Genomic DNA, 27,719 nt, shown 5'->3' on the forward strand with positions numbered 1-27,719 from the left:
TAAATTAACACCAAGTCTTTAAGAACCATGTTTTTTTCTCCTTTCCTTTAAAATAAAGGGTAATAAATACAGAAGAAACTGCTGAGTTTGTTCAAAGCAGCACTTTGGGGACAAGGTTGCATATGTGGACAACCATCGCTGACAGAAGCCTTTTATGCATTATTAGAACAGCTTCGCATACCAGACTGGATCCTGTCAGAGTTGAACCTCTATCCTAACTTCCAACAATTTCTCCACAAATCAAGCTGATCCAAGGTACACGCAGAATTTCTGCAGAGACTGAAAATTCTGGTCTGACCATAACCCACTGTTAGCCTCTCCCCTTCCTGCACGTGCACTTCACAGACCTCCTCAAACATAATTGCCATTTCATTTGGTTCTTCGACAAAGGCTTCAAATACCTCCTCAACCATCTGTTTATTTCCAGTCTAAAACTTACTGAGGCAAGAAATAAAAGAAGTATAGCACAGAATTTTAAACCTCACCAGAACACACAGAAATGAATATTGAAAGGGTTTCTTCTCTCTTGCTACCATCAATGGTGCTAGCTATCACCTCTACCTAGCTACCACCTCTACATCTTAGGTTTACTTAGGATTTGAAAAATAATCAGAAGCCACTTACTGGTGACACATTTTTGCTTTGTGGAAAACAAAATTTAGCATTCAGTAACACAAGGAAATTCCATTTTGTGAACCAGATAAAAAGATGAACTGATGGTTCTGATGATGCTCTAAGAACTCTGTAATAGTTTCTATTTTGCTGTACAGATTTGTTTTCTCGAAGTTCATGCCTTTGATACTATCTCAGGTGAAAAATATTAAATCCTCAAATCTGATAGTTTTTAAAAATAACTTTTCCTTTTTTACTATTTTAAGATTTTAAAGGACACTGAACATGCAGATTGTTATCGCTATACAGTCTTATGCTATTCCCTGTGTTTTAATGAATGGGTTTTTAGCAGCTTAACAATACATTGCAGAAGGGTCAAACGAGATCTGAGGTGTATACTTTAACTAAAAATACGAACTTCTCAGTGATTTCTGAGCAAGATAATTTTACTTTTAATTAATTCTTTTATCAGATGTTCCTTTAATCTTTGCTGATTAGTCTACATATTTATTTATCAATATTAAGTGTTCGCTCATTTATTTTTATAGCAGAAGGACTAAAAGGTATCAAATATAACAGAGGAAACCATAAGAGTAGATGTGTACAGATATCCGAATAAATATAGTCTCTAATAAAATGACCAAAAGTTGATACATTCAAGCATTTAAACAAGAACGTCCTGATTGTCTAAGCATGCACATCTACCTGAACTGAACTGCAGTTCATTGAATGTTGAGCTATTTTTGGAATGTCCAACCCTACATCCAAGTTTTGGTATTTAATTTTTCTTGTACCCAGACACGGACATGTGAAAGACAATTTTTGAATATACGTGCTCTCTTTTGACCTAACTCTGATGCCCTCTAAAGTCAATGGTAAAATTTCATCTGACCTTAACTAAGCAGATCCAAGACATCATCAAAGACTTTTATAACTAGCCACTTTAAAATCGGGGTAAGGGGGAACTAGACAAACATCAAAACAAAGATTTACATCAAAGTGAATTTATCAGGATCTAGTCATGAGGAGACAATTAAATAAGTGGGAAAACAGGCTTAGGATTAATGCTCAACTTCTCCTCAGTTATTACTACACAAACTTGTTCTCCTGAGCCTTTTGTGTAAGTTTCATTTGTCCCTAGCTTCCACAAAATCTTCCTTAAATGTCCCAAAATTGAAAGGGAGCACAAACTGAAATGTTCAGATACTAAACTGGCACACATTAAGGATCTAATACCCACTTAAAAACAAAAACAAAAACCAAAAAACACAACTCGGTCAACTTCCATCTTTCTCCTATGTAGCAAATGCATGCACATATTCTTTTCCTAGCTTCAGTAAGATCTCAGTATGTTCAGAGGGAAAGGGAACGATTCCCAGATTAGTTATGGAAAGACAAAACAAGCTGCTGCCAACAACTGCATTTGTTTAGAGATGCTTTAAAGTTTTATTTTACTAAAATCACTTCTGGTCAAGTTTGCTGAAGGGTGAGCGTGTGTTGCTCTATATTAAAGCACTGTTGTATTTCTTTAGGATGAAGCAATGTGGACAGAGGAGACTACGCAGCCACTCCATTGGGAATGTAACCAGGAGTGTGTAGCCCTTGTTGGGTGATGCTACTGAAGAAATACAAGGAGTGGGAAGGAACAAGAATTCTATAGCTCCCTATGTTCTTTGCCCATTATATTTACACTCCTGGTTAAGCCCATTTCTAAAGTGTGACGGTACTCATCACTATCGCTATTACGATTATGCCACGTCCTGTGAGACTGCCACGTCACAAGAGCACTTGGGGCACCAGTTAGGCACAAGGGTAAACAGCCTAGTTAGCACAGCAATTTGAAGAAATCTGGTAATGTACTTGTCCCATTAGTTGACAATAACTAGTAAATCAAAGTAAAGAATGCTAGGAAGTTTCACAAAAAGGATTTGAAAATAATTCAGATAATTCTGATAATCTGTGTTGGATTATGAGTGAGATTTTACTCCGAGTTGCTTATACTTTAAAAAAAAAAAAAAAATCCTGTAAATCTTGGATATCCATTTTATTATCCTTCATACTCTGTTGAGATCATGATGTACTATATACACTGCTGTTTGCCAGGTCTTGCCTGCAAAAATCATTTATATTCCAAATCTCATTTAAAAGTGCATACTGTAGTACATTAGGGCACACTTCTTAAAAAAAAAAAATCAAATTAAATCACTGGCAATAAAACCAGAGAACTTTAAGATTCTTAAGAGGAGGAATCTGAAATTTTAAAAAGAGAAGCAATCTTCATATTTTTATCTACTCTGCTCTAAAATGAAAGTCACAAAGTATTTTAGTGTGCGATTCATTAATCGGCTAAATCACATATTAATGCAGTTGGAATGGCCAACAGAAATAAATAGAAACATTTAAAAACTCTTAAGAAATTAATGTAAAATTGAACTATGTTTGTATTCTCTTTATTAGGCTGTCACCTTTGAAGCTTATGCACCAGAAAAACTGCCAGCCAGGCCCATTTGAAAAGATGACACTGGTTCTTGTGTGTTTGTACATTTTGACATATGACCTCACTCTCTTGCTAAGATAAATTTCATTCTCAACTGAGGACATCAAGAGACAAATGCCACAGCAGATTAACTGTGGCCAAAGACAGTAAAGTAAATAAGTATTTCGCATTACAAAGGCATTTTTAAAAAGCAGGCTTAAAGCTGCAGGGAAAAGGGGAGAGAAGAAAACACCCACATCATTCCTCCTTTTACCAGAAGGAATGGGAAGAAACAGCAAAGGAGCTTTAAAGGAGCTTGCCTAGGGCTATGAATCAGCCCACGGGTCCTCTTGCATCTCATCCAGAGCTGCATACTGCTTTATTCCTCCTGGCCCATCAACATTTTGATCTGATGCTGCCTGTGCTATAATTTTCCCCAGAAAAGGGAGAAGTTAGTGAATAAGGTGCCAATGGTTATGGCAAGTTCTTCCTTGGCAGTAAGTCTAAGGGCTCTCGGGCAGATCTCAGCAACTTATTTAACTGTTGGCAACTGCACAATATACACCACTTCCAAGCCCTCAGAGCAACTCGTGTCACTTCTCCCATCCATAAAAGCTCTAAAATTCATCCTTCTCTCCAGTTCTGCTGGAATATTTGAATTTATGATTTTGTTGTTTTTACTTTCACCAACTGCAACCTTATTCATGTTTTTTCCCCTCCTTCATCTCCTCTGAGGACAGTAGCCTCACATCATATTTCACCTACCAATCACATCATCTTACAACCTTGTTCCTTCTGCATTTCTCTTCTCTCACCCTACTTTCCATGCAGTTTCTTACTTTTCATTACATGTTGATCTTATTAGCACATTTATCTAGTATTTTAAGAGACCTTATAGCAGTCTTCCAGTACTTCAAGGGGGCCTACAAGAAAGATGGGGAGAGGCTGTTCAGTAGGACCTGCTGTGACAGGACAACGGGTAATGGTTTCAAAATAGAGGGAGGTAGATTTAGGTTAGATATTAGGAAAAAAATTTTTACAGTGAAAATTGTAGAATACTGGCACAGGTTGCCCAGAGAGGTGGTGGATGCCTCATCCCTGGAAATGTTCAAGGCCAGGCTGGATGAGGCTCTGAGCAGCCTGATCTGGTTGGGGTTGTCCCAGCTTCTTGCAGGGGGGTTGGACTGGATGGCCTTTAAAGGTCCCTTCCAACTCTAACCACTCTATGATTCTATGATCCAATCCAAACCCCAGCAAACAACAAGGATGCATGAGGACAGTATCTGGTCACTAAAAAAAACAAAAAAAAACCAAACACCAAAACCCCCACATTTGTTTTTTAATTTATCTGTTTTCTGGGCATAATTGACAGTCACACTTCAGATGCATTCAGTTTCATGACCATGAACCAAGTCATCAGTATGTAAATATTTTTCTGTATGACTAAGAGTGAATATGATGTTATTTATTCCCAACATCCTAATGACTGAGTTTAGACATTGCAGGAACAGATCCTGGCACAGGCTGATACACAAACACACAACATACAATGAGAATTTTTTATCTTCTTTCTTATCTATCAATGCAAAACTTCAGCATTGGAAAACTAAATCCTGTGGTTTTATTCAAACTCTTATTGATTTCACTTGGAAATTCCACTCAGCAAGAACTGCAGAACTTGGCCCAGCGTCAGCAAGGTCTCTGAAATTTTGTTGGCAATCTCAATTCAGAGTTAAGATACAATACCAAAAGCACTACTGCAGCAGCAACTCAGCATACAGAGCAAGATTACTCATTCTAACTTGTTTTTCTTATTTCTTTATTTCCCTTCGTCCTTCACTATTGGGGCTACAGATTCCGTCTGAACCTTAGCTTCAAAATCACATCCTGTTTACAACATGGGCTACACTTTAACGAAGTGTCTAGGGTATTAAGTGCAAGAGTTCCATTACTACCAGAATTAAAAACCCAGCATTTCCCAAGTGAACTTCTGAGCACATTTGCTCACTTGTCATACGCGTTTTCCTGTCTCTCCTCCCTCTGAAAAGGGCATACGGCTCATTAACCATTTCACGGACTTGCACTTCTGTGGCTGTACTATCTGTCTCGCAACAGCAAACCGACCTTAACGTAGCTGACCCACAAGTGCAGCTAAAAATACTGAAAGCTAAGAAACATATGCCACATCCTTGTCTTCTTCCTACAGGTATAGGGTTGAAAGCATCCGGTGTGGAGTTGCCACACCCAAATCTGTTCTCCAGCCAGAGTATCACTATAATCTGCCACTCCTGTAATGGAGCCAATCCCAGCACCACAGGGCTACTACAGCAGAGATATTTCCTGGCTCCATCCTTGTCATGCCCTCTGTAACGGCCACTTATGGGGAACAGAACATGTATGGATATAGTAACAACCCCACACCACCTATTTATTTCCTTCCACCAAGACCATTACTCTTGTAGGTTCTGAACTGCATTTGTCATGAATTGGAGTCAAAACTTTGAGCTTATCTACAAATAATTCATCTCTTGCAAGAGAGGATAACAAGTTTGCTACTTTTTTTTTTTTGCATTAGGTAGGTTTCTGTCATTGTTAACAGACCTTTGCTCAGCAATGAATTTAATCAGTGACAATGACCTCTTCGATGAAAACCACAGTCTTCAGCAAGAAAGCTGAGACACAAGTCTCAGCAAAGGTTTGGTAAAATTAGTATGCAACAGCACAAAGAATTCACGTTATCTAGATATGATAACATGCTTATGTATTTTGATTCTCTCTCTCCCATTCTTTTAAATTAAATATTTGTATATATTTACCTTGAATTTTGGCAATTATTATGCATTTATCTGCTGTAGACCAATTCTATATTGGAAACAATTATTTGCTCTTTGAGATCTGGGTTTACAATTTTGGTTTACCATCTTTTGGGGACATAATAAGCATCAACATTTCCCAATTGTTCTGGCAGGTTGCTTACAATTCATTTTTTTATGGCTGATTGGCTCAACCGGTGGCCACAGAATACAGTGTTATTTATTCTGAAAGACACAAGACTTCTTGCAGAGATGATGAAACTATAATGGCTGTTAAAAATGGAAATGAAGCTAACCATGTGAATAGGTAGCTGTAAGTAACACATAGGCATTGCTGTATTTCTTGAGTCCTCTCACAAGAGGACACTATTAACTATTTTTCTGTGCTAGGGGAGTGGGCTCTTGAAAAGAAAAAAAGTAGCTATATATTGCAAACTGCTATGATAAATGGATATGCATTGTGTCAAACGTGTGATACACAGCTCTGTTTCAGCACATAACATTCATTCACAAAATAACTGTTCATTAAAAAATGACTTGGAGAGAGGCATCAACTGAATACACACAGCACTTTACAAAACACCAATAAATACAGATGCAAACATGAAGAACTTAAATGAACTGATTAACTAGCCACAAATACATTCTATAAATTTTCAGGTCTGAATTTTAAAATATTTTTTAAAGGAACACACACAATAAATCACGGAGCATTTCTCCCTACAACCTACAGTTGCAGATTAGCTGTTTGATTTACTGTAATATTTTTAAATAAATTAAAAAAGAATATGCTTAATGAAAACTTAGATGTTATCTTTTCTTTTTTCAAAGTAGTAAAAAAAAAACAAAAAAAAACCACTTTTTTTTTTTCTCCAAAAAAAAAAAAAAAGAGACTTATGTGTTGATAGGAACACTAGTAGAAGGCTATAAGTCTTAGTTCCCAGAACTTACTTGCTCAATTAAGTTACCTAAGGTAGAAAGCAAAGGTAAAAAAAAAAAAAGAGGAAAAACGAATGAACCAGTTCTTTTAATTGGCTGAAACCAACAATTTCACAATCTTTGGATTAGATATTATCACACAGACTGGCAGGAAGATACATCCTTACTTTCACTGAGTGAAAATCCAGCTCCAGTGAAATGTCTTCTTTTGGCTTAATCAGGAGAAAGATCTGACCAACTGTGTATAACCTTGCTAGCACTGCTGATTTATGTCATTAAAATCCCCTGCCAATTCTCAGCTGTGCAAAGTAGATTAAACTAAACTCCTTCACTGTACTCCCCTTCTGCCAGCTTCTGCTTTGTCAGAATCTTGATTACACACTCTGTGTCTCAGTAGTGCGGCTGACCACAGGTTCGTAACACCGGTGGAATAATGAGATGACACTGTGTTCCTATTACGCTGTCTAAAAGCACTGGCTATGAGGAGTTACCTTTTTCACTTCATACTTAATGGCCAGCTTCACACGGCTCAGCGATGCCCTGTGTCTCTGCGCTTCCACCGGCTCAGAATTCAAATCCCCGTTGAGAATGGCCTCCACCTCTTCCGAATCTCGGCAGAGATCAAGAACACCGACCACAAAATCCTTGCACTGCATAGACAGCTTGCGATAGTCATTCTGAAACAGAAGGGTTAGAGAAAATGGTCCATAACAAACACGCTTAAGAGTCAATGGCAAGGAAAAAACAACCTGTAGAAGTTGCTAAAAATTAACAGTGTTTGACTTTTACATACTATGTCAAGTTCGAAGCGTATCAGATGTTACAGAGTTTTTGTACAGCAGAATCATTTCCTCTCTGACATGAGGCAGCCACTTGAATACAAGATGATGACAGCTGTTTAACAGAGCATGGGAACGCTACATAATAGCCTGATGAAAATAACCCAGACAGGCAGCATGGGGAAGTTGAATGGACCCTAAGAACTGCATAAACACACCAGGACTAGAAATCTTGAAATACTAACCTCACCCTTGAAAAAAAAATTTGCAGAAAATTAATAATTCTTGCAGTGTTGCCACCAAGGTTACAAATATATTTATGCTCTTTCTACACTGCAAAAATGGCTGCTTATTCTTTACTCTGATGCAGACCATATTCATAGAATCATAGAATCATAGAATGGTTAGGGTTGGAAGGGACCTTCAAAGGTCATCTAGTCCAACCCCCCTGCAAGGAACCTCTCACTTTTTCCCCTCTCCTCTGCTTCCCACTTATCCTCGGAATGGCTTCACACCCAACAATGTGTGCAGTAGGTTACAAAGTATCTGCATAGAATAACTGTGGCATGAACCTGGACATCAGTATTGTGGGCAAAATACCCCAAATCTCCTGTATAGGCAATACAGAAAGCAGCTTCTTTAAAGGACAGATCAAAGGTGTTAAGCTCCAAAGTCGCTGTCTAAGAGATGACCTTTCCACTGACAACACAGCTGAAGTACAGACACACATTTCTGGAAACCTCAACCCTTTCATTTAGGAGGTTTGTCCACCCTTCCTTCCTCTCCCTCTCTCCTTCATTTCCCTGTCTATCCGTCACAAACCAGTCCTTTTCCAAAGATCACCTGTTACTTTAATCTCCATCTTGTTTGTTCTCACTCCATCATCTTTCCCTTCCATTACTGCTGGAATCAACAGCTCTGCTTGTGTTACCTTCTCGAAGTACATAAACCCAACATTTGTTTTCTGTTAACTAAAAAATTTCCCCTCCTCCTCTTCAGATTCTTTTCAGAACCTTACTCTTTTTGTTGCCTCCCTATAAGGAAACTTACGTTTATCTTTTAGGTGCTACCTTTAAACTTCTCAGTTGCTCATATATGTCAACATCTCAAAGGTTTCCATCTGCCTAATTTCCTCTCTCTTCTGACAAAAGATTTGTGGCTACATTTCAAAATTTTAATGAAAAGCATGCACATGTCAATCTTTGCTTGCTCTTTTGTTTATGCTTCTGTATGTCTTCCACCACTTCTGTGACGTTACCTATAAGCTCTTATCTGGTATCTACTTGAGTAGAAACCTTGGTCATCATTTATGCATCCATGTCCTCTTGGCTAGACTTCTAGGACTTCTTTATTCGAGATGCAGTCTCTAATTTCCTCACATGAGGCTACAGTTGGAGGAGGAAACTTTAATGAACCTGCCAATTTAACCTTGTTGTATCAAGTGTTTCAGAGCCCAACCGAAAATAGCATAGACTTCTTTTTCAATTACTCCACACCTTTTCTTGATTTTTCGCCCCAGCAGGCCATCAAAAGGCTGGTCCAAGTCCTCTGTCTCTCTATTTGTGTGTGTTTACTGTTCATTTTCAGACACTGCCTTTTTAAAATCACTCTTGGAGGGGCACAGATTTTTCCTTTGTGGTTTCTGCCTTCTCAAAAATCCTTCCCTGCTGCTTCTGCCCTCATAATTTTCTCATTTAATCTCATTCTTTTTTCCTGAAACCCTCACTTTCCCCCCTTGCCTAAGCAACTTTTACCTCCTTGTACTACTAGTTTTGTTAAATTTTCAACTTAGCATCTACAAAATGGGGCAGAGAAACTACTGTGCTCTCAGTAGGTGGTTATTTTGGGAAGAGAGGCTGCATAGGATAATTGCAAGAATCAGCTATCAGCCTCATAGGTCAGACTCAGATACGAATCAAAATGAAACATTACTGGAGACAAACACACACTGCTAGGAATTGTGTTTTTATGGAAGACTGACATCAAGATACAGACTTGGAAACAACCAGTCCTAACCAGAGACCTAAACAGGACCCAGTTATTTCCTTTGGTCACAGATGACAAATCCAGTTGTCAATGAACAGACAGGATGTAAGGCTATTTTATATTTGTTTTGGGTAACCAAGGAGAATAGTACAGAAGGGGCAATTATAAAAATAATACTGGGATGCATGATTAAATTCAGTGAAAGGATAAGCAAGCATATGTGTGACTAAGATTTAGGACTTTTAAAAGGCAAAGTCTGGTAAGAAAGCTAGTCAAGGGAGTGAAACATACTTATCAGCATGGAGGTCCAAATGCAGAGAAGGTTTTTAAGTAAAAGATGTGAAAGTGATTAGACATCAGATCCTACAAAGATAAAAACCTGGCAGAGGAAGACTCCAGAATGGTAGGTAGAATAGCAGGCTTAAAAAAGACAAAGGGGAACAATCTTTCTTGACAGTCAAGAAAAAGTTCCATCACAGAGGCCAAAAACTCTAAGTACAAACTGCTGGAAGTCAGGCTCGTGAAGGATATTAAGCAAAGCACAAAAAGGTAAGACAATGTAAAAAGGAGACAGGGATTTTCTTCAGTGAAGACAAAGTAGAGGCTGTAGACAATCCCAGTAAAGACAAAAAGAATAACTTGCCTTCAGTTTACTGAAGTCCTATGTTCTTAACACTGTTTATATTACGTTGCTTTCACAACAGAATTCTTATGTATCTGTAAGAACTCGAACAACCAAGAGTTGCTTACACATTGTACTACAGCTAAGGAAAGGCATTTACTGAGATGGCTGGGCAAAACCCACTATAATCATCAGATACTGCATAATGTTAATTCAACAGGAATAAGACTGTTAATCAATTTTTCTTTAACACTGAAGTACCTGTAAATCCGCTATTTGGAGCGCATGGGAGGCTACACTCACTTCCCTGACTTCAGTAGTACTACTACGTAGCTGAAAGAGAAACTACATCCTCTCTCACCTAAATTTGCAGGAACTTGTACCTTTGCAAGAAAAAAAGGAAGTCTTTGTTTTAGTATTATTTCTATCTATCCTGTGCTCAAAGGTGACATCTCACTAAGATTCAGTAAAGTTTAGCTTCGATGGTTTTGTATTCTTCAAGTGCTTTATGACATGGTACAATCCAAATTTTGTCCTTGCATAAATGAATATGTGCTGTCCAGTTGCAAGGAGTGGCTTCACTCACAATCTCTTTCCTCATTCCTTTGCTAACTGTGAAGAAAGAGGAGAAATAGTGGACTTCTAATAGGAAATAACAATAGTTACTCTTGGTAAAGGTTCACTCAATTTTCTGTACCATTTAACTACTCTCTTTTTCCTTAAAATAACACTGAAACGTAATATCAAAAGTTACATTACCAAGAAGTTTCTTCTTAACAACGTCCAATATAAAGTCAGGAAAAATCTGTTTCCTTGTGTTTCAGCAATAACCAGGTCTCTCACACACAGAAGTACATAAGTACAGTCTAGCATCAGGTTCATAAAATGTAAACATTCAAGTAAGTTTCTGCTACTGTCACACACACCAAAGGATCAATTAACACAGTTTTCTCAATTAGTACAAAAACTAAGCAAGAAGAATACATTTTTGCAGGCAGTTACAATTGTGAAATTTTGCCTACAAATGGCCAAATGGTGTAAAATCACCTTACTCTGGCAAAACAGAGACAAATCACGATTTCAGTAGCATCACATGAAGACTGCTGTTTCAATAGACTACAGATTGTTTCTTTTCGTCGTTCCCTAACGAATGGAGACTTATCCCCAGAAGCGTGTCAGAGCTCCTGACTGATCCTCGCAGAGGGTGCAAAGCTCCTCCCCTCACAGCTCACGCTGTACTAAATGTCATCCCGAAAAATACACCTGTCCGCTCTGTGAATAGCCCTGCTGCTTCCTGAAGGACAAACTGCTCTGCATGGACTATTTGCCTACTACACAAGAGTAACTCACATTTTTACTGAAAAATTAACACTACTACACGTTTCTTGATAGGTAGACCTTACAGATAGCTTACAAAAGCTACACTTATTGCCAGATAAGATTAAATAAATTATGAATTAAGTTTTACTATGTCAAATTGAAGGATTAAATACAGGCTACATTACTTAGAAATGCTGTTACAAGAACTGAAAACCAGGACGCGCATTGTTAATATCTGATTCGGGCTTCGAATCTTACGCTAGGAAAACTTGTCGGATTTCCCTCTCCAAATCTTTACTTACTTCTGTATTAGCAAATCAAATTTATCTCAGTCTATTTGTTTGCTTGACAGAATTAAACAAACACTACCCACATTACAACCATGGGACCCACTTCTCAATTTTCTACCTCTCAAGTCTTGTGTGAATGTCAGAAATCAGAATCTGCGGTCTCAGTCATCCGCATATACCTCTGCTTACTCTTGAGCAGATACAAATGAAGTCACCAGATCACTCCTCTCTTCCATGTCCCAAACAAAGCTACCAGAACTTCCCACATGGAATATCCATGTCTGAAAAGCCCTGCTACGTACAGTGCAAGTTGCCAATTCTTTAACGGAAAGCTACTCTTCAGGGGAACACCAAAAAGAGGAAGGCACCAATAGATGTGCTTATACACTGGGGTTCTTTGCCTATTTTTCATCATAATAGAGGGAATCTGCTTCCTTGATCAACAAAGCACTTCTTCAATGAATTCACAACTTAACTCAGCTGGTTTTACTGGCTATATCATCTCAAATTATCTCTCTCAAAAAAAAATTAATGGTTACACAGACATCTTTGTAACATCAGACGTATCAGCCTGTATTCTGCATTTCACAGGTACCACAGCTGACACCGCTACGTAACTGACAACTGATGATGATGGGAATTGCAGAACTGTATCTCCCGAGCAGTTTCTGAGGACTCTGGCACACATCTCAGCCTGCCCAACTCTGCTTATTCTGTTCACACTTATAACATTAAAGACTACCTTGTGAGTTCATCTAGAATTTGTACAAAGAACATATCAATCTGCGTGCAAACAATGCAGCGTATGAACAAAAAATTTTCAGCCGATTTCACCCGTAAGGTTTTTAACCATTCCAAAGAAAATTTATACTAAGCAATCACATGCAGTCAAGCAAAATGGAAATATCTGTTTTCTGTTACACAAGAGGGATATTCCTGTAAGTAACCAGTTCACCCGTATTATAGGCAATTAGAGATTTATGTTTGAGTATTATGCACTAAATGGTCCTTTTGAGATCACGTATATAGTCAGTTTGCACATATAACTGCAGGAACTGTATATGCAAATCAAGCACATAATTGCACTAATGATTATGGATCTGGGCCCTGTCCTTTTAAACGTTGGACCTAAATGTAGATCAAGCTTGAACACTCTTTGTTAGTTCAGCTGAGATAACACTATGTAAATTTATTTGGAACAGTGACAGATTCCGCTTTTAGATGCACGTCCACATCTTCCGTTGGTTTCAGTAGGAGCTTTTAGCAAAACTGGGAACAGGGATTTATCCTACATAAAGCGAGACTACGATCTTTTTGATCCTTGCTATGATGGACCAAATTCTGACACGATATCAGCTAGCGCAATTTCTACTGGGAGAATTGAGCTCGCCTACAAAGGACAGCATTTAGTTCAAAGCTGGTATACAGAGACTATCGTGTGGCTTTCTAGCTACCTTGTCCTGGTTTTTTTTGCTACAGTGACTCCAAAGGAAAGTTTCACCAGCTGTTCCAACTGCCAGAAATTGTCCCATCACTGAGCAGTACCAGTTTTTAAGTTCTCAGGGAGGAGGGTAAGTATCAATTAACTTTAATAACCCACAGCAGCCACAGTGGTCAGGGTCTGCTAAAAACAGAAAAACAAGAAAACATTAAAATTGGGAAGATTTGTATTGCAAAGTATTTTGCTTTGATAGCCAGGCATTGATAATCTCTGCTGTTCCCTTAGCTTGTTTCAAGGCCTAAAGAGGAGTCACCAGCATGTTCAGACAAGTCAGCCACACTTTACCAGGATTAGAAAATGCTGTAAAGAACCTAAAGGGAGGAAGACACAGAGAAGAAGGAGAAGACAAAAAAAAAAAAAAAAAAAAGGTAAAGAAAATCAGGTGAGCAGTTAGAAGGAAGACAAGAAAAAAAGAAATCCAAAGAGGGAATTGAATAGAAGAAAATAGGGGAAGATGACAAGTGGATGAAAAGAACAAAAAGAGGTAATGGTGTCAAGAAGAAACTACAATAAAATAAATTAAGAAGAGCAAAAGGAGCAACAGATGCTTGAAACAAGGATTTCACAAAGGAGTAGGAAGTAAGGAAGCCTGAGGACAAAAAAAAAGAAGTAGAGTGAAATGGTCTTAAGGCTTCAGTTTCCTCATCTATGTTTACCAATTTTCAGTACTTATTTTTAGCTATGTGTCTTGTATCTTCCAGGAAAAATGAAGGTTCACTGGTTTCTTTGAATTCTTTCTCCTTACTTCTGAAGGGCAAATTAAAAAACCTAAAAATCAGTGTAATTATTAAGTTTTTTTTTTAATATTCACAGGGAACTGACTGTCATGAATGAATGTCCTAAGCCACCTTCCCACATTTCTAATACACTTGTGCAAACTCTGGTTTGCACACACACATCAGAATTTGTCAGTGTAAATCATAAATGACAAAAGCAGACTGGACTTTGCATATGCAAGAGATGTAGGGTTCAATTTAGCAAGCGTTTACGAGGAAGCTTTCCCCTCAGGTGCTTTTAAACAGGTTCACTCTATATTCTTTCCATGTGGGAAAACGACCTAGAAAAGTACTTTCTGTATGAGTGCTCCACATCCAGGAGCGTGCACGGAAATGCTACGGGCCTTAATGTACCATAGATACTAAGAATAAATAATGAATATCACCAAAAGTCCCTTTAAACAGATTTATCTTTTTTTTTTTTGTGGGAGAGGAACTTTTTTGTCCATTTTTCTTTACCCTGAAACAAATCTGCTCAGTGTTGTGCTACAGACTGAATTTGATTGGAATACTTAAGCAATTCCAATGATGATCCTAAAGCAGAGTGCACCAGAAGTCTATTCTGCCTCTTTGGAAGTGCGAACGTTGGACTAGAAGCCTTCTCCTCTGGGTCATGACGAAGCACGCAGTCATTAGCGAAACACGTTCAGATGATATGCCTATAGAAAAGAAAGCACTGAACAACCGTTACAAATTGGACTTACATTAAACGTGGCAAGCTCTCGCTCGGACTTCTGTAAGACACAGAAGCGCTGCTTGCTTTCTCCATGATCTACCTCTAAAGCTCTCAGTGCGACATCTCGTATTGCATCCATGCCACGATACTCCTCAGTGGAGACAGCCATAGCTGTGCCATTTCAGCCCTTCCTGAACTTGGTTTAACAGTGATGCTAAAAAAATCCCTTGCCTCTTCTTCTTCCTCCTCCCTCCCGCATTACCCCTTCTCCCCAGGAACAGCACCCAACCATTGACACCAGAGGAAAACAAGCAACTCTCCTACCAGGCTTGGTAGAAACAGAAAGAACACCTTGAGACGCCTAAGAATCAGAAAGAGAAAAGATAGAAGTGAGGTCAATTAAGAGAATAATTATTTCACTGGAATGTTTTGATTTTGATGAGAAACTGGAATTTCCACGCTAGCAAGGAGCCAAGAACAATTTCTACTGTAGGTGCCAAAACTGAATTACCTTATACAACTGGCAACAACAGCAACCATGTAAGTGCTATCAAAAATAGTGAAATTTGTGAAAATATTATATTTCTTTGGTTCTTACGCATCCCAAAATATCAATGAATAGAGGCTAAACAGTTGAGAAAAATTAAAAAAAAAAAGTTGAAAACCAGAATACTTTATTCTGTGACAGTTTAATATTTTAAAAACTGGAGTAATTTTTTAACGTTCTGGTTTGAACTGAGAACTCTAGCCAAAAAAAACCATTGCTTTTTCTCCTCCAAAATGTCAAGCTATTTATTTTTTGACAAAATTTGTATTCATGGTTTTAGTACCTATGATATGGGAGCTTCCCATGACTTTATATTTTTACTAAATTTTTTCTATTCAGTTCTAATCACCTACATTCTCCTCTTACAAAAACATGACACAGCTTGTCTTAATTTAGCTTTGAGTGGCAGAGATTGTACTTTGGGTTCCTAGGGAGTTGCATACCAATTAAATCAAGTCCCTAAGCCCACTAGTGTTTCTGAACACGGGAATAACAACAACATTTGTACGCAGTATCACAAAGAAAAAGATGTATGGTAAAGTTTCTGAGGTGCCAACCCAGAAGAAAAGTTGTCTTTAAGAAACTGCAGGAGACAAAAAAAAAAAAGGAAAAAAAATGTTTGTACCACAAACATCAAAGCATTATTCACAAAACCAATAAATCTCCACCTTGGGCACATGATTCTGGATACCCTATGGCTCTCAGGTTGTTGGCTCAGTTGAAAAGGAATCAATGATAAATAGGACTGAGTTATACACACCGGAGATTTTACCTTCTAGAATGGTCTCTAAATGAGGCGCATAACTGCAATTCACTGTGTGAAGCACACAAGCCACCAGGCACTGTGCACAAGATAAAATTCTCTATTTCTTCAATTTCATGTTCACAAAGAGCTTTCCCAGGTCAACACTTTTTCAGCAGAGGAAAAAGGAAAATCAGACATTTTTCCTACACTCCTGAATACATACATTGAGGAAGTACTCAGTCTATTTGCCAAATTACACAATACCTAGCATAGTGTGAAGGAGTTCCTTTAGCAAAGGAAGCAGAGGAAAGGTTTAAGCTGATGTAACTAGTGTGTGGTATAATACATCAATCTTTCTCAGCACTGAAATCTTATTTTAAAATTCTATTTTAACTCACTCAGCTATATCTGGAGCTATTCTTTCTCAGGAGTCTAAAACTGTTTCTTTCTTTTCTAGCAAAGTTCACTTTATTAACTTCTGCCTATATTTCTCCAGGTTGTTGTTTATTTCCGCTGAGTACTCCACAGTGTTAGTGACGCTTGCTCTTGTTTTGAAAAGGTTAAAGCATTTTTTGCTTCTCTCAGATCATTTATTAATATATTAGACAAACAAGTGGTACCCAACACTGACGCTGTAGAAGCCCATTAATTTTTTCACTAAAACTAGATACAATGCTGTTAATATCACTACTTGCTGAGAACAATCTGTCATTCTCCAAGCCAAGCTTCATCTTATTACACGCAGTCTACAGGAGTGTGATGATTTTTTTTTCATGGGGTGGGGGGGAGCGGCAAGGAGGAAAGTGGGTGTTACTGTACTTTTCAAGGTATTCAACAGAAGTGCAAAATCATTAAAAAAACAAAAACCAAAAACTATGAGCAACAGTTAACTAAGCCATTAATTGTTTGATGGAGAAGCTGAAATACATAGAAAAGGCAGGGCATTGACATACTACACCAGACACAGATCAAACCCAGATAACAGAACCTGCGTCTGTAATCAGTCTATTTCTGAACAAGTGACACTGTGAAAACACGCATCAAAAAAACCACTCTCTCTATTCTTAACAATTTGGAGACATCATTCAAAACTATTACAAATAAAACAGAGGGAATAAGGTCAATGCTGCAGTATGCTCAAGAAAAGCATAACATTTCTGCTTTCTGCACTTACGCTACTCAGTGTTTGTAACTAAAAAAATGATCTTTGTCTCCTACAGCAACCAAAATTGTTCTCCATCTGCTGCAAGGTTATCAGAATACACACTGTCCCTTTCTCCAATTTTCTCCATACGCAGTAGGTGCAAAAGCAATTTCATTTCATTAAAAGTTATTTTTTAAAGGCTTACATATTGAAAACTCAAAAATCAAAAACAAAAGAGACAAAAAATATAATGAAAGTATTTGCAATTGAAAAAGTAAAGACACAGGAACTAATTTCAAGCATCTAAGGACATAATGAAGTAGCAGCAACTTTAAAACGACAACAGAGAGAAACACCAAAACACCATTACCTTAAATTCTTTCTCAATGTTGGCCAACTTGGCAAGTTCATTGCTGAGTTCTAGAGCAGTGAGTACTGGATCTTCACTGGAGAGGGAGAGATAAGCCGGACTAGCCAGTCCTTTGTATGCATTTATTCTTGACCTAGAGTGACTGAAAGAATCATGCTTTTGCTTCTCTGTACAGTCATTACATTTGCAGAAATAATCATGAGGTCTTTCTATCCTTGCTCCTTTCATCAATAGCATGTGCACGACTTCGTATTTTTGGCAGTGGGCAGCTAAAATTATGGGAGTGATATCTGGAGAAAAGCGGGTACCGTCTTCGTCATAGGAATAAAAATCATCATCCTGGAGCTCCTGCTCACAAGGGCTCAGAGTCAGTCGCTTATTTACTGAAAACCCAGGATGATTCAAAATTGCTTCCACTATCCTAATGTAGCCCTTGCTGATTGCGAGCAGCAGGGCATCTCCGATTCGTGCCAAGTTCTCTTTTTTTAACAGAAGTTCTGTCACTTCCAAATGTTCATTCCCTACAGCAAGCTGCAAGGCGTTTTGGCCCATGTAGTCAACACAGTTGACGTTCAGCGTTTTTGACTCCTCCAACATTTTACGCACCACAGGTATGTTCCCATACTCTGCTGCATCTAGAAAGCGCTCTTCTTCGGCTGTAAGACTAGTGCCCCTGTTGTTGAACATGAATGCTGGGCCTCTAATGGCCTGTCGCCTTCCCTTTTCCCTCATCATAGTCATACGTCTCAGAGATGGACTTTCTTCAATGTACCTAATGAGGAAACAAAAAGGTAACAGAATTTCACTGTGTTGGTTATTTGTAGCTTCCACCTCTCCTGTGGCTACAAAAATGACTACTTGTTTTGTCCCTTGTCATTTGCCCATCTATTGACGAGAAGTATTCCTTATTGCGACCTTTCTGTTTTCACATTTGCTTGCCTGCAATCTGAAGCCACTTACAGGTTCAATGCCACCGGCCATTTCTGCTTTGTTAACACGGTCAAGATTTTTTTTTTTTTTTCAAGTGTAAAACATCCACTACTCTTTAGAAATCCCTCCCAACTCACTTCAGTATACAGACAAAAATAAAACACATCTACTATACCACTTTCAGTAGTACTGAGTACTATCCACCAGAGCCATTCAAGGTGATGCTTTGAAGAGGGCAGTATTTATGCTTAGCATGGTGCAGTTCACATAAATGAGAGCTGAAAACAAGTTTTCTTCCTTACGTCTTGCCACACAATACACAGTGAAGCCTCATCTCATGCCTTCCAGTGTTACTACTAGAAGTGTTAACCAAACCTGGAAGATTCTACTCACAAGTTAATTTGGTCATATTATAGGTCTTTGAAAAACATGAGTTTATGCACGTTCAATAGACTTTTTGGATGCTAGGAACTAAACTACTCACAGATTCCAGACACTGGGCATCAGCTCTCACTCCAGCTGGACTTCTGGGTGATGTTGAGCCTATTTCTACTACACATCTACCCTTCCAGAAGCTGGAGAGAAGAAGCTACTTAATGTAATTATATGAGAGTATTTATTTATTTATTTATTTGAAAGCCCTCATGCATTCTTAGGACAGCCAAAGAGCAATTGAATTAAAATTGGGATGGCAGGCTGCACTGGAGAGAGGAAATCTCAGCGTAGGATACTGAAGTTGTTTAGGAAAGGGAACTGAGAACTGGGCAAGCTGTGAACTCCCCTCAAAAACTCGCTGCAAAAGCAGAAAGAGGGAGAAAAGAGAAGAGGAACAGAAGAAAAGAAAGGGTAAGCAAGCTAATTCAGAAAACACTGAAACTGGAATTATGAACCAGTGAGAGCAGAGGGAAGCAAACAGGAATGGGCTGAAAGAACAGACAGATCAGGTGCTGAGCTGGATCTAGCTAGGTAAGGTAACTTCAGAGAGGAGAGGAGGTTCAGAGAAACAAGACTAGGAGATACAAAGAAAATGGACCTAGGATGAGAGGTTGAGGAGCAGACACTACCTAGCTGGAGAAAAAAAAACAGGGAACAACTGCCTGGAGAGGTCTGAAACAACATAATACAAGATCAGGCTAAAGTGGTCACAGCTGAGGGAAAAACAGAAGCATTTATGCCTGCCAGAGCAGAGGCCAAAGGCCCGAAAAGGTACTTGGGATACCATAACCTTCCTTCAGTGTCATCTGCAAATAAATGTGAAACCCATCAGCAATCTCCCTTTCCTTTGTAGTCCAGCTCAATATCGAGCAAGACAGCCTCCAGCTGCTATCAGTTAATCCATTAGTTCAAGGGATAGAGATCACTTGAGCTGATTTGATGGGCACAGAGACACCAGTGCAGCTGATAAACAATATCTGTGTTAATGGAGGATGTGCTTTGAATGCATATAACACTACAGATATGCTACATAGAGACAAACAGGCCTTATAAATTTCAAATTTGGTCCTCAAGTCCTATGTGCCTCTGTTTTTTAATCTATAAAAATCTAACAATTAGCTCCCATTTTACAGGAGCATTGTGAAAATTAATTTATTCACCTCAGAAAAAAAACTCAGATACAAGAGTAAAAGGCCAGACAGAAAAACTGAAAAGGAAATTAATTCTTCTACCCTCAGTGCAAAAGCCAGCTAATGTGCATTAGGAGAGACGTGGGTCCACATAATGAATCCTGAGGGCAAAACAAAATATTAAACAGCCCTTTTTAAGCAAACCCCCATCAGCCTGTGAAAGGACAGAACCAAGGGAAAAATGCCACACACAAAGACTACCCGTTTAAGTGAACGTAGCGGAACCCGCACGGGTAGCTTCAAAAGCTGCACATCCCAATTGCTGCAGGCTCAAATCCACACAGGTGGGGTTGTGTTTTTGTGCATTTGTCATCTTTCAACAATGAGCTTAGCCACATTACCACGGCACAAAATACGCCTGTTGACATCACGGGATTTGCCCATACGCAGCAGTGTCAGCCCTAACGGTTTTCATCGGGCAGAACTAATTCCATTCAGGTTGCAAGAATACTTCTGGCCTTCCAGCTATCTGCATCAGTTGTAATAAATTCAGCAAAACATAAGGTCTTAATCACTTTATCACAGCTACAAACATCATAAAAGCTAGTCCATGCTCCGAACATTTCCATTAACACAAATGGGCAGTTCCATTGCAGACCGAGGGAAGAGACTGTAATACGTATTACCAGGGGCAGGTCTCTCCTGGCATGAAGCATTTGATCTTTTCACATTTTCTCCTGTGGCTGGTATTTCTGGCCTCCCAGCAATGACCTGGGTGGCACTGCGGTATAAGCAATACTAACTGATATTCACTTTTTTGAAATATGTGCCAAAACTGCTGTGCTGAACACGACAGGATCCATTTTTTTCCATTTCTGTACCACTTTAAGTCTATGAAAAAGGCTGAATAATAGAGAGGATTTGTGACTCTGTCAAACACAGAATTGATTTTATGTCTTAAAGCTCAGGCATATTTCACATTTGGGAGCACTCAGATAGAAAGATTTGAGCCCACAGTGCACGTGGTGAGCAGCCACAGTATGCTACTCCCTTATTCCCCAACAAAATCTAAAGTAAAACTAGAAATACTGTCTTTTCATGGTTACATTCTAAACAAGATCTTACTGTCTGCTACATCGTTATGTTTCTATCCTTCCTCCACATCTAAAAACATTCAGCTACAGAAATGTAGTTGTTTACTGTAATGTTAAGAAAAAAAAAAAGTATGTGTATTAAAAAGGTAAAAAAGACAGAGAACAAACTGACTCATGCTGACTTCTTCATTTAAGAAGACTCTAAACTGCCATCCCGAATCTCATTTATCTTTTATGAAACACACAACAATACATTTCTCCCTGTATATTCAGCATAATTTTTCAGCATATTTTGAAATATGACACTTATTTTCTGGTTTATCTATCTTTCTTTCAAAACCCACTGTCTGACTGGGTGACTCATCTGACTTCTGTAAAGAAAGATATACCCTTCCAAAGCTGTTGCATTAGAATATCTTCCCAATAAGGAAGATATCCTTAGCTATCAATTTTGTTACAAAAATGTTATATTTGAAGTGACTGCAGCATCTTCTCAAAATAAAGATGAAAATTGCTTGGTATTTTAATGACTAAAATATTGTCAAGACCTCCCAAAAATATGAAAAGCAAAACATCTTGTAGAGCACCACAGAGCCAGAAGACTGTTAGGTTCCTCCACACCTCTCTTCTTCCCTTAGGAAATTCAAAGACTTTGAAGCCAGCACAGCTCTGGTCAGAGTACTGCATGCAAAAAGCATCAGGTACAAGGTCTCCTATTCCATTTTCTGCTCTCCTGTTCTTACAGTGAATACTTTTATGCTATACTGAAGCACGAAGAAAATGGTTAAAATTTTAGTTCTAACTATTTAACCATTTTCAGCTCACTTTATATATAATATTTGCCAACTGAATTAATCAAAACAACAAAACCTCAAGTCACATCTTTAAATATCATCAGACGGGCTTAAAATATGGTTAAAATAGAACTCAGTGTGCATGTATTCTCTGGGTTCTATTTCCTAAGCCTTTAAAGTTCATATTCTCAACCTTGACTCTGTAAGGAGCTGACAACTTGCATTAAGAGGGAAGGAAAGATGGGAATTGTGATGCTCCTCTTCCCAACAGTTCCCAATAGCTGAAAGAACACCAAAAATTAAAAATCTGCAGAACGCATGGCAAAAAATCCACAAGAACACCAAGCAAGAAAATGCCCAACTATTTTATGCTAATTCTTCAGCAGAGATACACCGTGACATTAAGTAAGTTCTAGTCCCAGCACACAGGTTGCATAATTACACTGCGTGGTTTGCAGCAGGAAGGTGAGAGGACAGAATTTAGTCCCCTTTGGCTACCAAGAAGCAGCAGCTGAGCCCCTCCATTTTTTCCACAACTGTTTTTCACATTTCAGAGCAGATAAGTGGCCAAGGGGTCTACAAAGCCTCAAGCCTCTGTTTGCTGCTCCGACAAATAAGAAAGATGGAATTGGAAAAGAGCAATCATGTCAACTGAAGTACCTCAGTTAACATCTGGACATGTTTCACTGTAGGCAGCTGTTTCGAGGAACTGAAGAGCTTCACCGGCAAGAAGGAAGAAGTTCAGCAAACGTACACCAACTTTCAGAATCACCCATTCATCAGTATAAAACAAGGATAGTCTCAAGTTACAAGATTTATTTCCTAACTATACTGCTACTATTAGCCATTTCTCAGCTTAAGTATAGTTCACGGCTTCCTACTTAGGCAAACTCTCACTAACTTAGGGATAGCTGTAAATGAACATAATTCACTATAAGATGATGAACAATTCACCAAGATGTGACAGGACCCTAAGCCCCTTGTTGAATAATACAAAAGCAGAGCATCTCCATTTCAGCTTTGCAGCAGAACTCTGACATTAGTGAGGCCACGGCTCCTAAAGGAGCATATCGCCTTCCAAGACCTTTACCTAACGATAAGTAGCACAAGCTTTCAGATCAAGTAATGTCCTGTACACGCTGAACAACTGACTGGTTTGTTACAAACCAGGTAATGTCGTAAGACACAAAAACCTATCCTATGTTATAATATATTTATGTTTCCCTTAAATAGTCTCATCTAAAGTGTACGGCCTTCATATGTGCAACTAAAAAAAACTTTAAAAAAATTTCCACTAAACAAGCAATGGCCACTTGTGTCTTGTACGCATCACATTTACTACGACCTTACACCACATGGTATTGTTGCCTGACAGAGTTACTCCTATGTATAAGGCTAGAAATCTGAGCAGCACAGCAACTGCAAAGGACTGGAATAAGTATGATGATTCCTCCGTTTCCACCATGGAGTGTTTCAATTACAGATTTCTACTCCGTTAGCCTACCCATCCCTTTACAGGTTCAAACTTTCAGAATTGCAGCACAAGGACAGAAATCCGGGACAAGCACTTGACCTGAGAACTTCCTGTGTTCTGCCGTTCACTATCTTATCAACAGCAATTCAAAAGATTTATAATCTTGTTTCTAAGCCTATTTTTTAACACTGCAAACTGTATAAGAAAAACAGAGAAGTTGGAGAAACAGAGGTTTAATTTTGGGCCTTCCCAGATCCATAGAGCAATTTTCTAACATTTGTACAGAAGAACAGGCTGTTATTGTCCCTGAACTATGAAATGCAATAAAAGACGGCATCAACAATTTACAAGCAGTTTACCCCGCTGCTAAACTGCAGTACAACGTCAGTGATCTTGACTCTATCCTAGCTCTGAAAAGGAAATGCAGTCCAGTGATTATAGACAGATCAGATAAGTACATCACGGAAACAGCGATGCGCACACACGTTTAAAAGCAGCAACACTGGAGTGAGCTGCACGAGAGACGAGGATTGTGTCTCTTGTTCTGCCAAAAGCAACCTCCGAGGGCCCAGTTTTCAAATTAAAGAATTATAATTGCCTTACTCCCAAAAGTAAGTGCTCATATATGCACACACATGAGCAGCATTTTAGCTCACGACTCTTGAGATCTCTTAAACTAAGCTAACGCTTGCTTTGTTACCATCACAGGAAAAGAATGAGTTGTTCATGTGAGGTCGAAGCTCCTGGCCCTGAGCGGGGCCACCAGCAGTGTTAGAGGGGCAACTGCCCCGGCCTCACTGCCTCTCCCGAATCTCTGCTGCAGCCACGTGCCAGAGAGTATGTTGGTAAATTTGTTTCCTTGCCAGTAAAAGTAGTGTCACATTCATGGATGTTTGCATGGAAGCTTGCGCATGTTCCCCACGATTTGGGAATCCCTGCACCAAATCTAAAATGTATAAGTGAGAGCTTCCTTGTCCTTTCTGTGAACTACTACTGCCTGGGCTTTCCAGAAGAGGGAGGCTAATTCAGCTGAACAGCAGAACATAAATCACGCCAGCTGCAACATCTGACTCGGGTCTATACTCTCCCACTGGTCTGAAATGACATAATCCATCATCCAAAATGCCCTCATGTCAGCTCGCAGAAGTTCTGGCTCCAAACTGGAAAGAATTTGTCAAAAAATGGAACAAAATACAATGAGATATCAGGAGGAGGTGTACACGTCCTTACTTTGTTCCTTCCCCTCCGGCCCCACAAACTATGCGGAGTTTTTTCCTACCATTTACTCTTCACTAACTCCTCAACAGAAAATATTAACCATCTGAATCCCTGTGGGAAAAAGACAACATTTTGATGATAGCAGTGCATCTATGCACACACAGCAAAAGGAAAACATCTCACCAGGAAAAAAATGGGTTGAAAGGGCTGCAGCAAAAAGAATTTTAAAGCCCCTTTTACACTCAGTCCTTTACTTGTGTCCTGTCATTCCACTCAGGAAACTGAGCTATGATTTTCAGAGAGACTCAGGAAATCAGGCATCCAATGCCTACTACATTTAATTTACACATTTTGTCCACATTTTTCCCCCTGGGACATACAGTACCTTGTGAAACAAGTATTGCATCCAGCCTGCAGTCTTAGTGGGAACCTGAGGTTAATTACTTTTTCCAGAGATACTTGGCGCAGGAGGGAGCTAGCTGTACATTGACAGGTATCTTGCACAGGCTACAGCTTTCAAAGCCAAGACATTTCAAATACCAACTAAGCACATCCTCCTGTGCAAACTACTTCACATCTTCCTGCCTCTTTCCCCTCGCACCGTTTGTCACTACTGAATATTTAGACTACAAATTCTTCCAGTCAAGGATTCTCATACTCACTTTGTGCATACTAGAGCCTTACATGTGTCAACCTGAGCGCATCATGAGCAAACTGGTACTCATATTTATTTCACTAGCATACGCTATGATTTTAGGCATTAGCACCAAACACAAACTGTTACTCCAGGAGAAAAATCCCACTGCTATGCTGAGGGTGAACACGGACACATGACGGAAGAAATAGTAGTTGTGGGTCTTCTATCTCTATGCTCTGTCAGTTCAATACATTCCTAACACACTGATTAATGACAGCACTTTTGTCAGTCCACGGGGCAGTGGCTTGCAATCACTGCTGTCACAGATTCCCAGGACAGGATGACAAGAAGCACTGGGAAGCAATTCCAAGAGACAGAGCTCACTGCAAGCTCAAACACCCTATAGCTGTGCAAACTGAACCCTAGTTTTAGTCCCTGGTGGCATAATACCCATTTCTAAAAGAAAGGAATACACCAACTGCTCTAGGAAGACACTAATTTAAAAGGGATCCCGAAGTTTAGGACTCATAGCTAACAAATCATCCGAGCTCGCTTCAGCTATCTAAAAATAAAGTGTCCAAAACGAATTCTCTCAGCTCTTTTTATGGTGAACCAAGAAAGACAGGCAATCAAAAAAAGAAGATTAATGACTACGCTGGCTTGCCCACTGCTATTTCCGCTCTCATCCCGTCAACTACAGAGGGAGCCTAGACAGACAACTTAAGCACAACTAACTTTCAGAGAGCTAAACACGTGTGAAAGACTCCTTCACTTGAAGTCTGGATTGCTGGGTACAGGGTATTTGCAAAGGATTTCTGCACTGGGGTGGGAAAAAAGCACTTTTATTTGTGGTTACCTCATTCTAAGCGCCACTCTAATTATTCCTGTACTTTACAGTTGTCTCTAAGGTGATTTTAATTAAGGCTTCTTCTATAAATGCTGAATATGTTATCTTAAAACTCAAAATAAAGTGTTTGTCACCTAGTAATTAAAATACTTAATTAAGAACTAAATATTGTCCTGAAAGTACAAAATACTGAAGTAATTCTCAGAGATAAGTCTATCTAAACTGCAGCATGTTATAAAAATAAGTGAATAATTCACCGACAACCTACATTTGGTCAGAGAAAATAAAGTTAACATTACTTAAACTTAATTTTTTAGACTTGCAGCAAGTCTAGTCGTGGTCAGTATATGTATCAGATCACATCTTTAAAAAAAAAAACAAACCGAAATTTCCAAAGACAACATCAAACAGGACCAAGATGGATCTCAAGAACCAAGGCTTTTCCACACAGGTGCCCTAGATTTCTGTGGTGAGTCTGGTTTTATCACAACCTAGATTTAAAAAAAAATATATATATATAAAAGGGATGCGTTAGCACTGCTAGCGCAAAATAGTGCAGCGGGTTCTTTTAAGCCTCAGCTGAGCTAATTAATTAGGTTTTCTCTGTAGCTAGGCTAGTAGCCAGGAAAAAAAAAAAGAAAGAAAAAAAAAAAAGAAGGAAAGAGATGAAATTTCTTATACCCTGGCACCCCTGCCTGCCTTCCTATCTGCAAGCCGAGAGGCTGGGGAGGAAGGAACAGGGGGGGACCAGGGGCAGGCAGCGCCCAGAGTCCCCTCAAGGCACTTTTTCCGAAATCTTCGCACCTCAGGCCATCGCCAACCGGCCTCGTCTCCCCCTCGCTGCACCGGTCACGCCCGTTTGCTGCCAGGCCAGGCCGGGGGCAGAGGGGAGGCTGCGGGAGGGAGCGGGGCACCCTGGCCGCTTCCCCCGGGGCCCAGCGCCACAACTTGGCCGGGGACCCAGCGACCGGTCGGTCGATCGGTCCCCTCCCCGCCGCTCCTTTGAGGAAGTTACCGGCCAGCACCCACTTTAACCCGTCCCCGGGCCCGACTTACATGGTGCTGGCAAAGGGCGGGGGCGGGTAGTAGCCGTAGGGCTCCCGGAGGGTCTTAACGGCTCTTTGAGGTGGCGGAGGGGGCTCCGGCCCCCCGTTGACGCCTCTCCAACCGCGACGCCGACGCTGCTGCTCCTCTTCCTCTGCCCCATCCTCCTCCTCCTCCTCCTGCTGCTGCTGCTGCTGCGGGGGGAAGGTCACTCTCCCCTGCTCCTTGCTCTTCCTGCCCTTGCTTGACATGGTCAGGGTCCCCTCAGGCAGCGGTGGTGGTGGTGCCGGCTGCTCCCGCTCTCGGCCGGCCTCGTCCGGCAGCGTGCGCGGCGAGGAAGGAGGCAGAAGGAGGAGGAGGAGGAGAAGGAAAGCCCTTCCCGGCGGGAGCCAGAGCACCTGGAGAGGACAAAACCCTCACCATAAAACCACCACCGCCGCCCCTCTGCTCGCCTTCCCGTCAGGAAGCCGGCGCGATGCGCAGCCCGGCAGCGGGAGCCGGGAAGTGCCGGCGAGGCGAG

At 39.9% G+C, this 27,719-nt stretch overlaps 1 protein-coding gene across 2 annotated transcripts in view; it reads right to left on the reverse strand.

The window, feature by feature from the left end:
• The window catches only part of TRPC3 (transient receptor potential cation channel subfamily C member 3), a 40,534-nt gene extending 13,031 nt beyond the window's left edge, over nucleotides 1–27,503 (reverse strand). For both annotated transcript variants that reach the window (XM_086746457.1, XM_086746458.1), the window contains exons 1-3: nucleotides 27,212–27,503; nucleotides 17,597–18,368; nucleotides 7,332–7,517 (exon numbers count right to left, since the gene is read on the reverse strand). In XM_086746457.1, coding sequence (XP_086602583.1) covers nucleotides 7,332–7,517; nucleotides 17,597–18,368; nucleotides 27,212–27,450 — 1,197 coding nt within the window. In that variant the 5' untranslated portion in view covers nucleotides 27,451–27,503. The remainder of the gene's footprint in view (nucleotides 1–7,331; nucleotides 7,518–17,596; nucleotides 18,369–27,211) is intronic.
• Nucleotides 27,504–27,719: the final 216 nt, after the last annotated feature.

This window comes from Chlamydotis macqueenii, chromosome 4, assembly GCF_036417535.1.
Source record: "Chlamydotis macqueenii isolate bChlMac1 chromosome 4, bChlMac1.mat, whole genome shotgun sequence".
In the NCBI taxonomy this organism is placed as follows: domain Eukaryota; kingdom Metazoa; phylum Chordata; class Aves; order Otidiformes; family Otididae; genus Chlamydotis; species Chlamydotis macqueenii.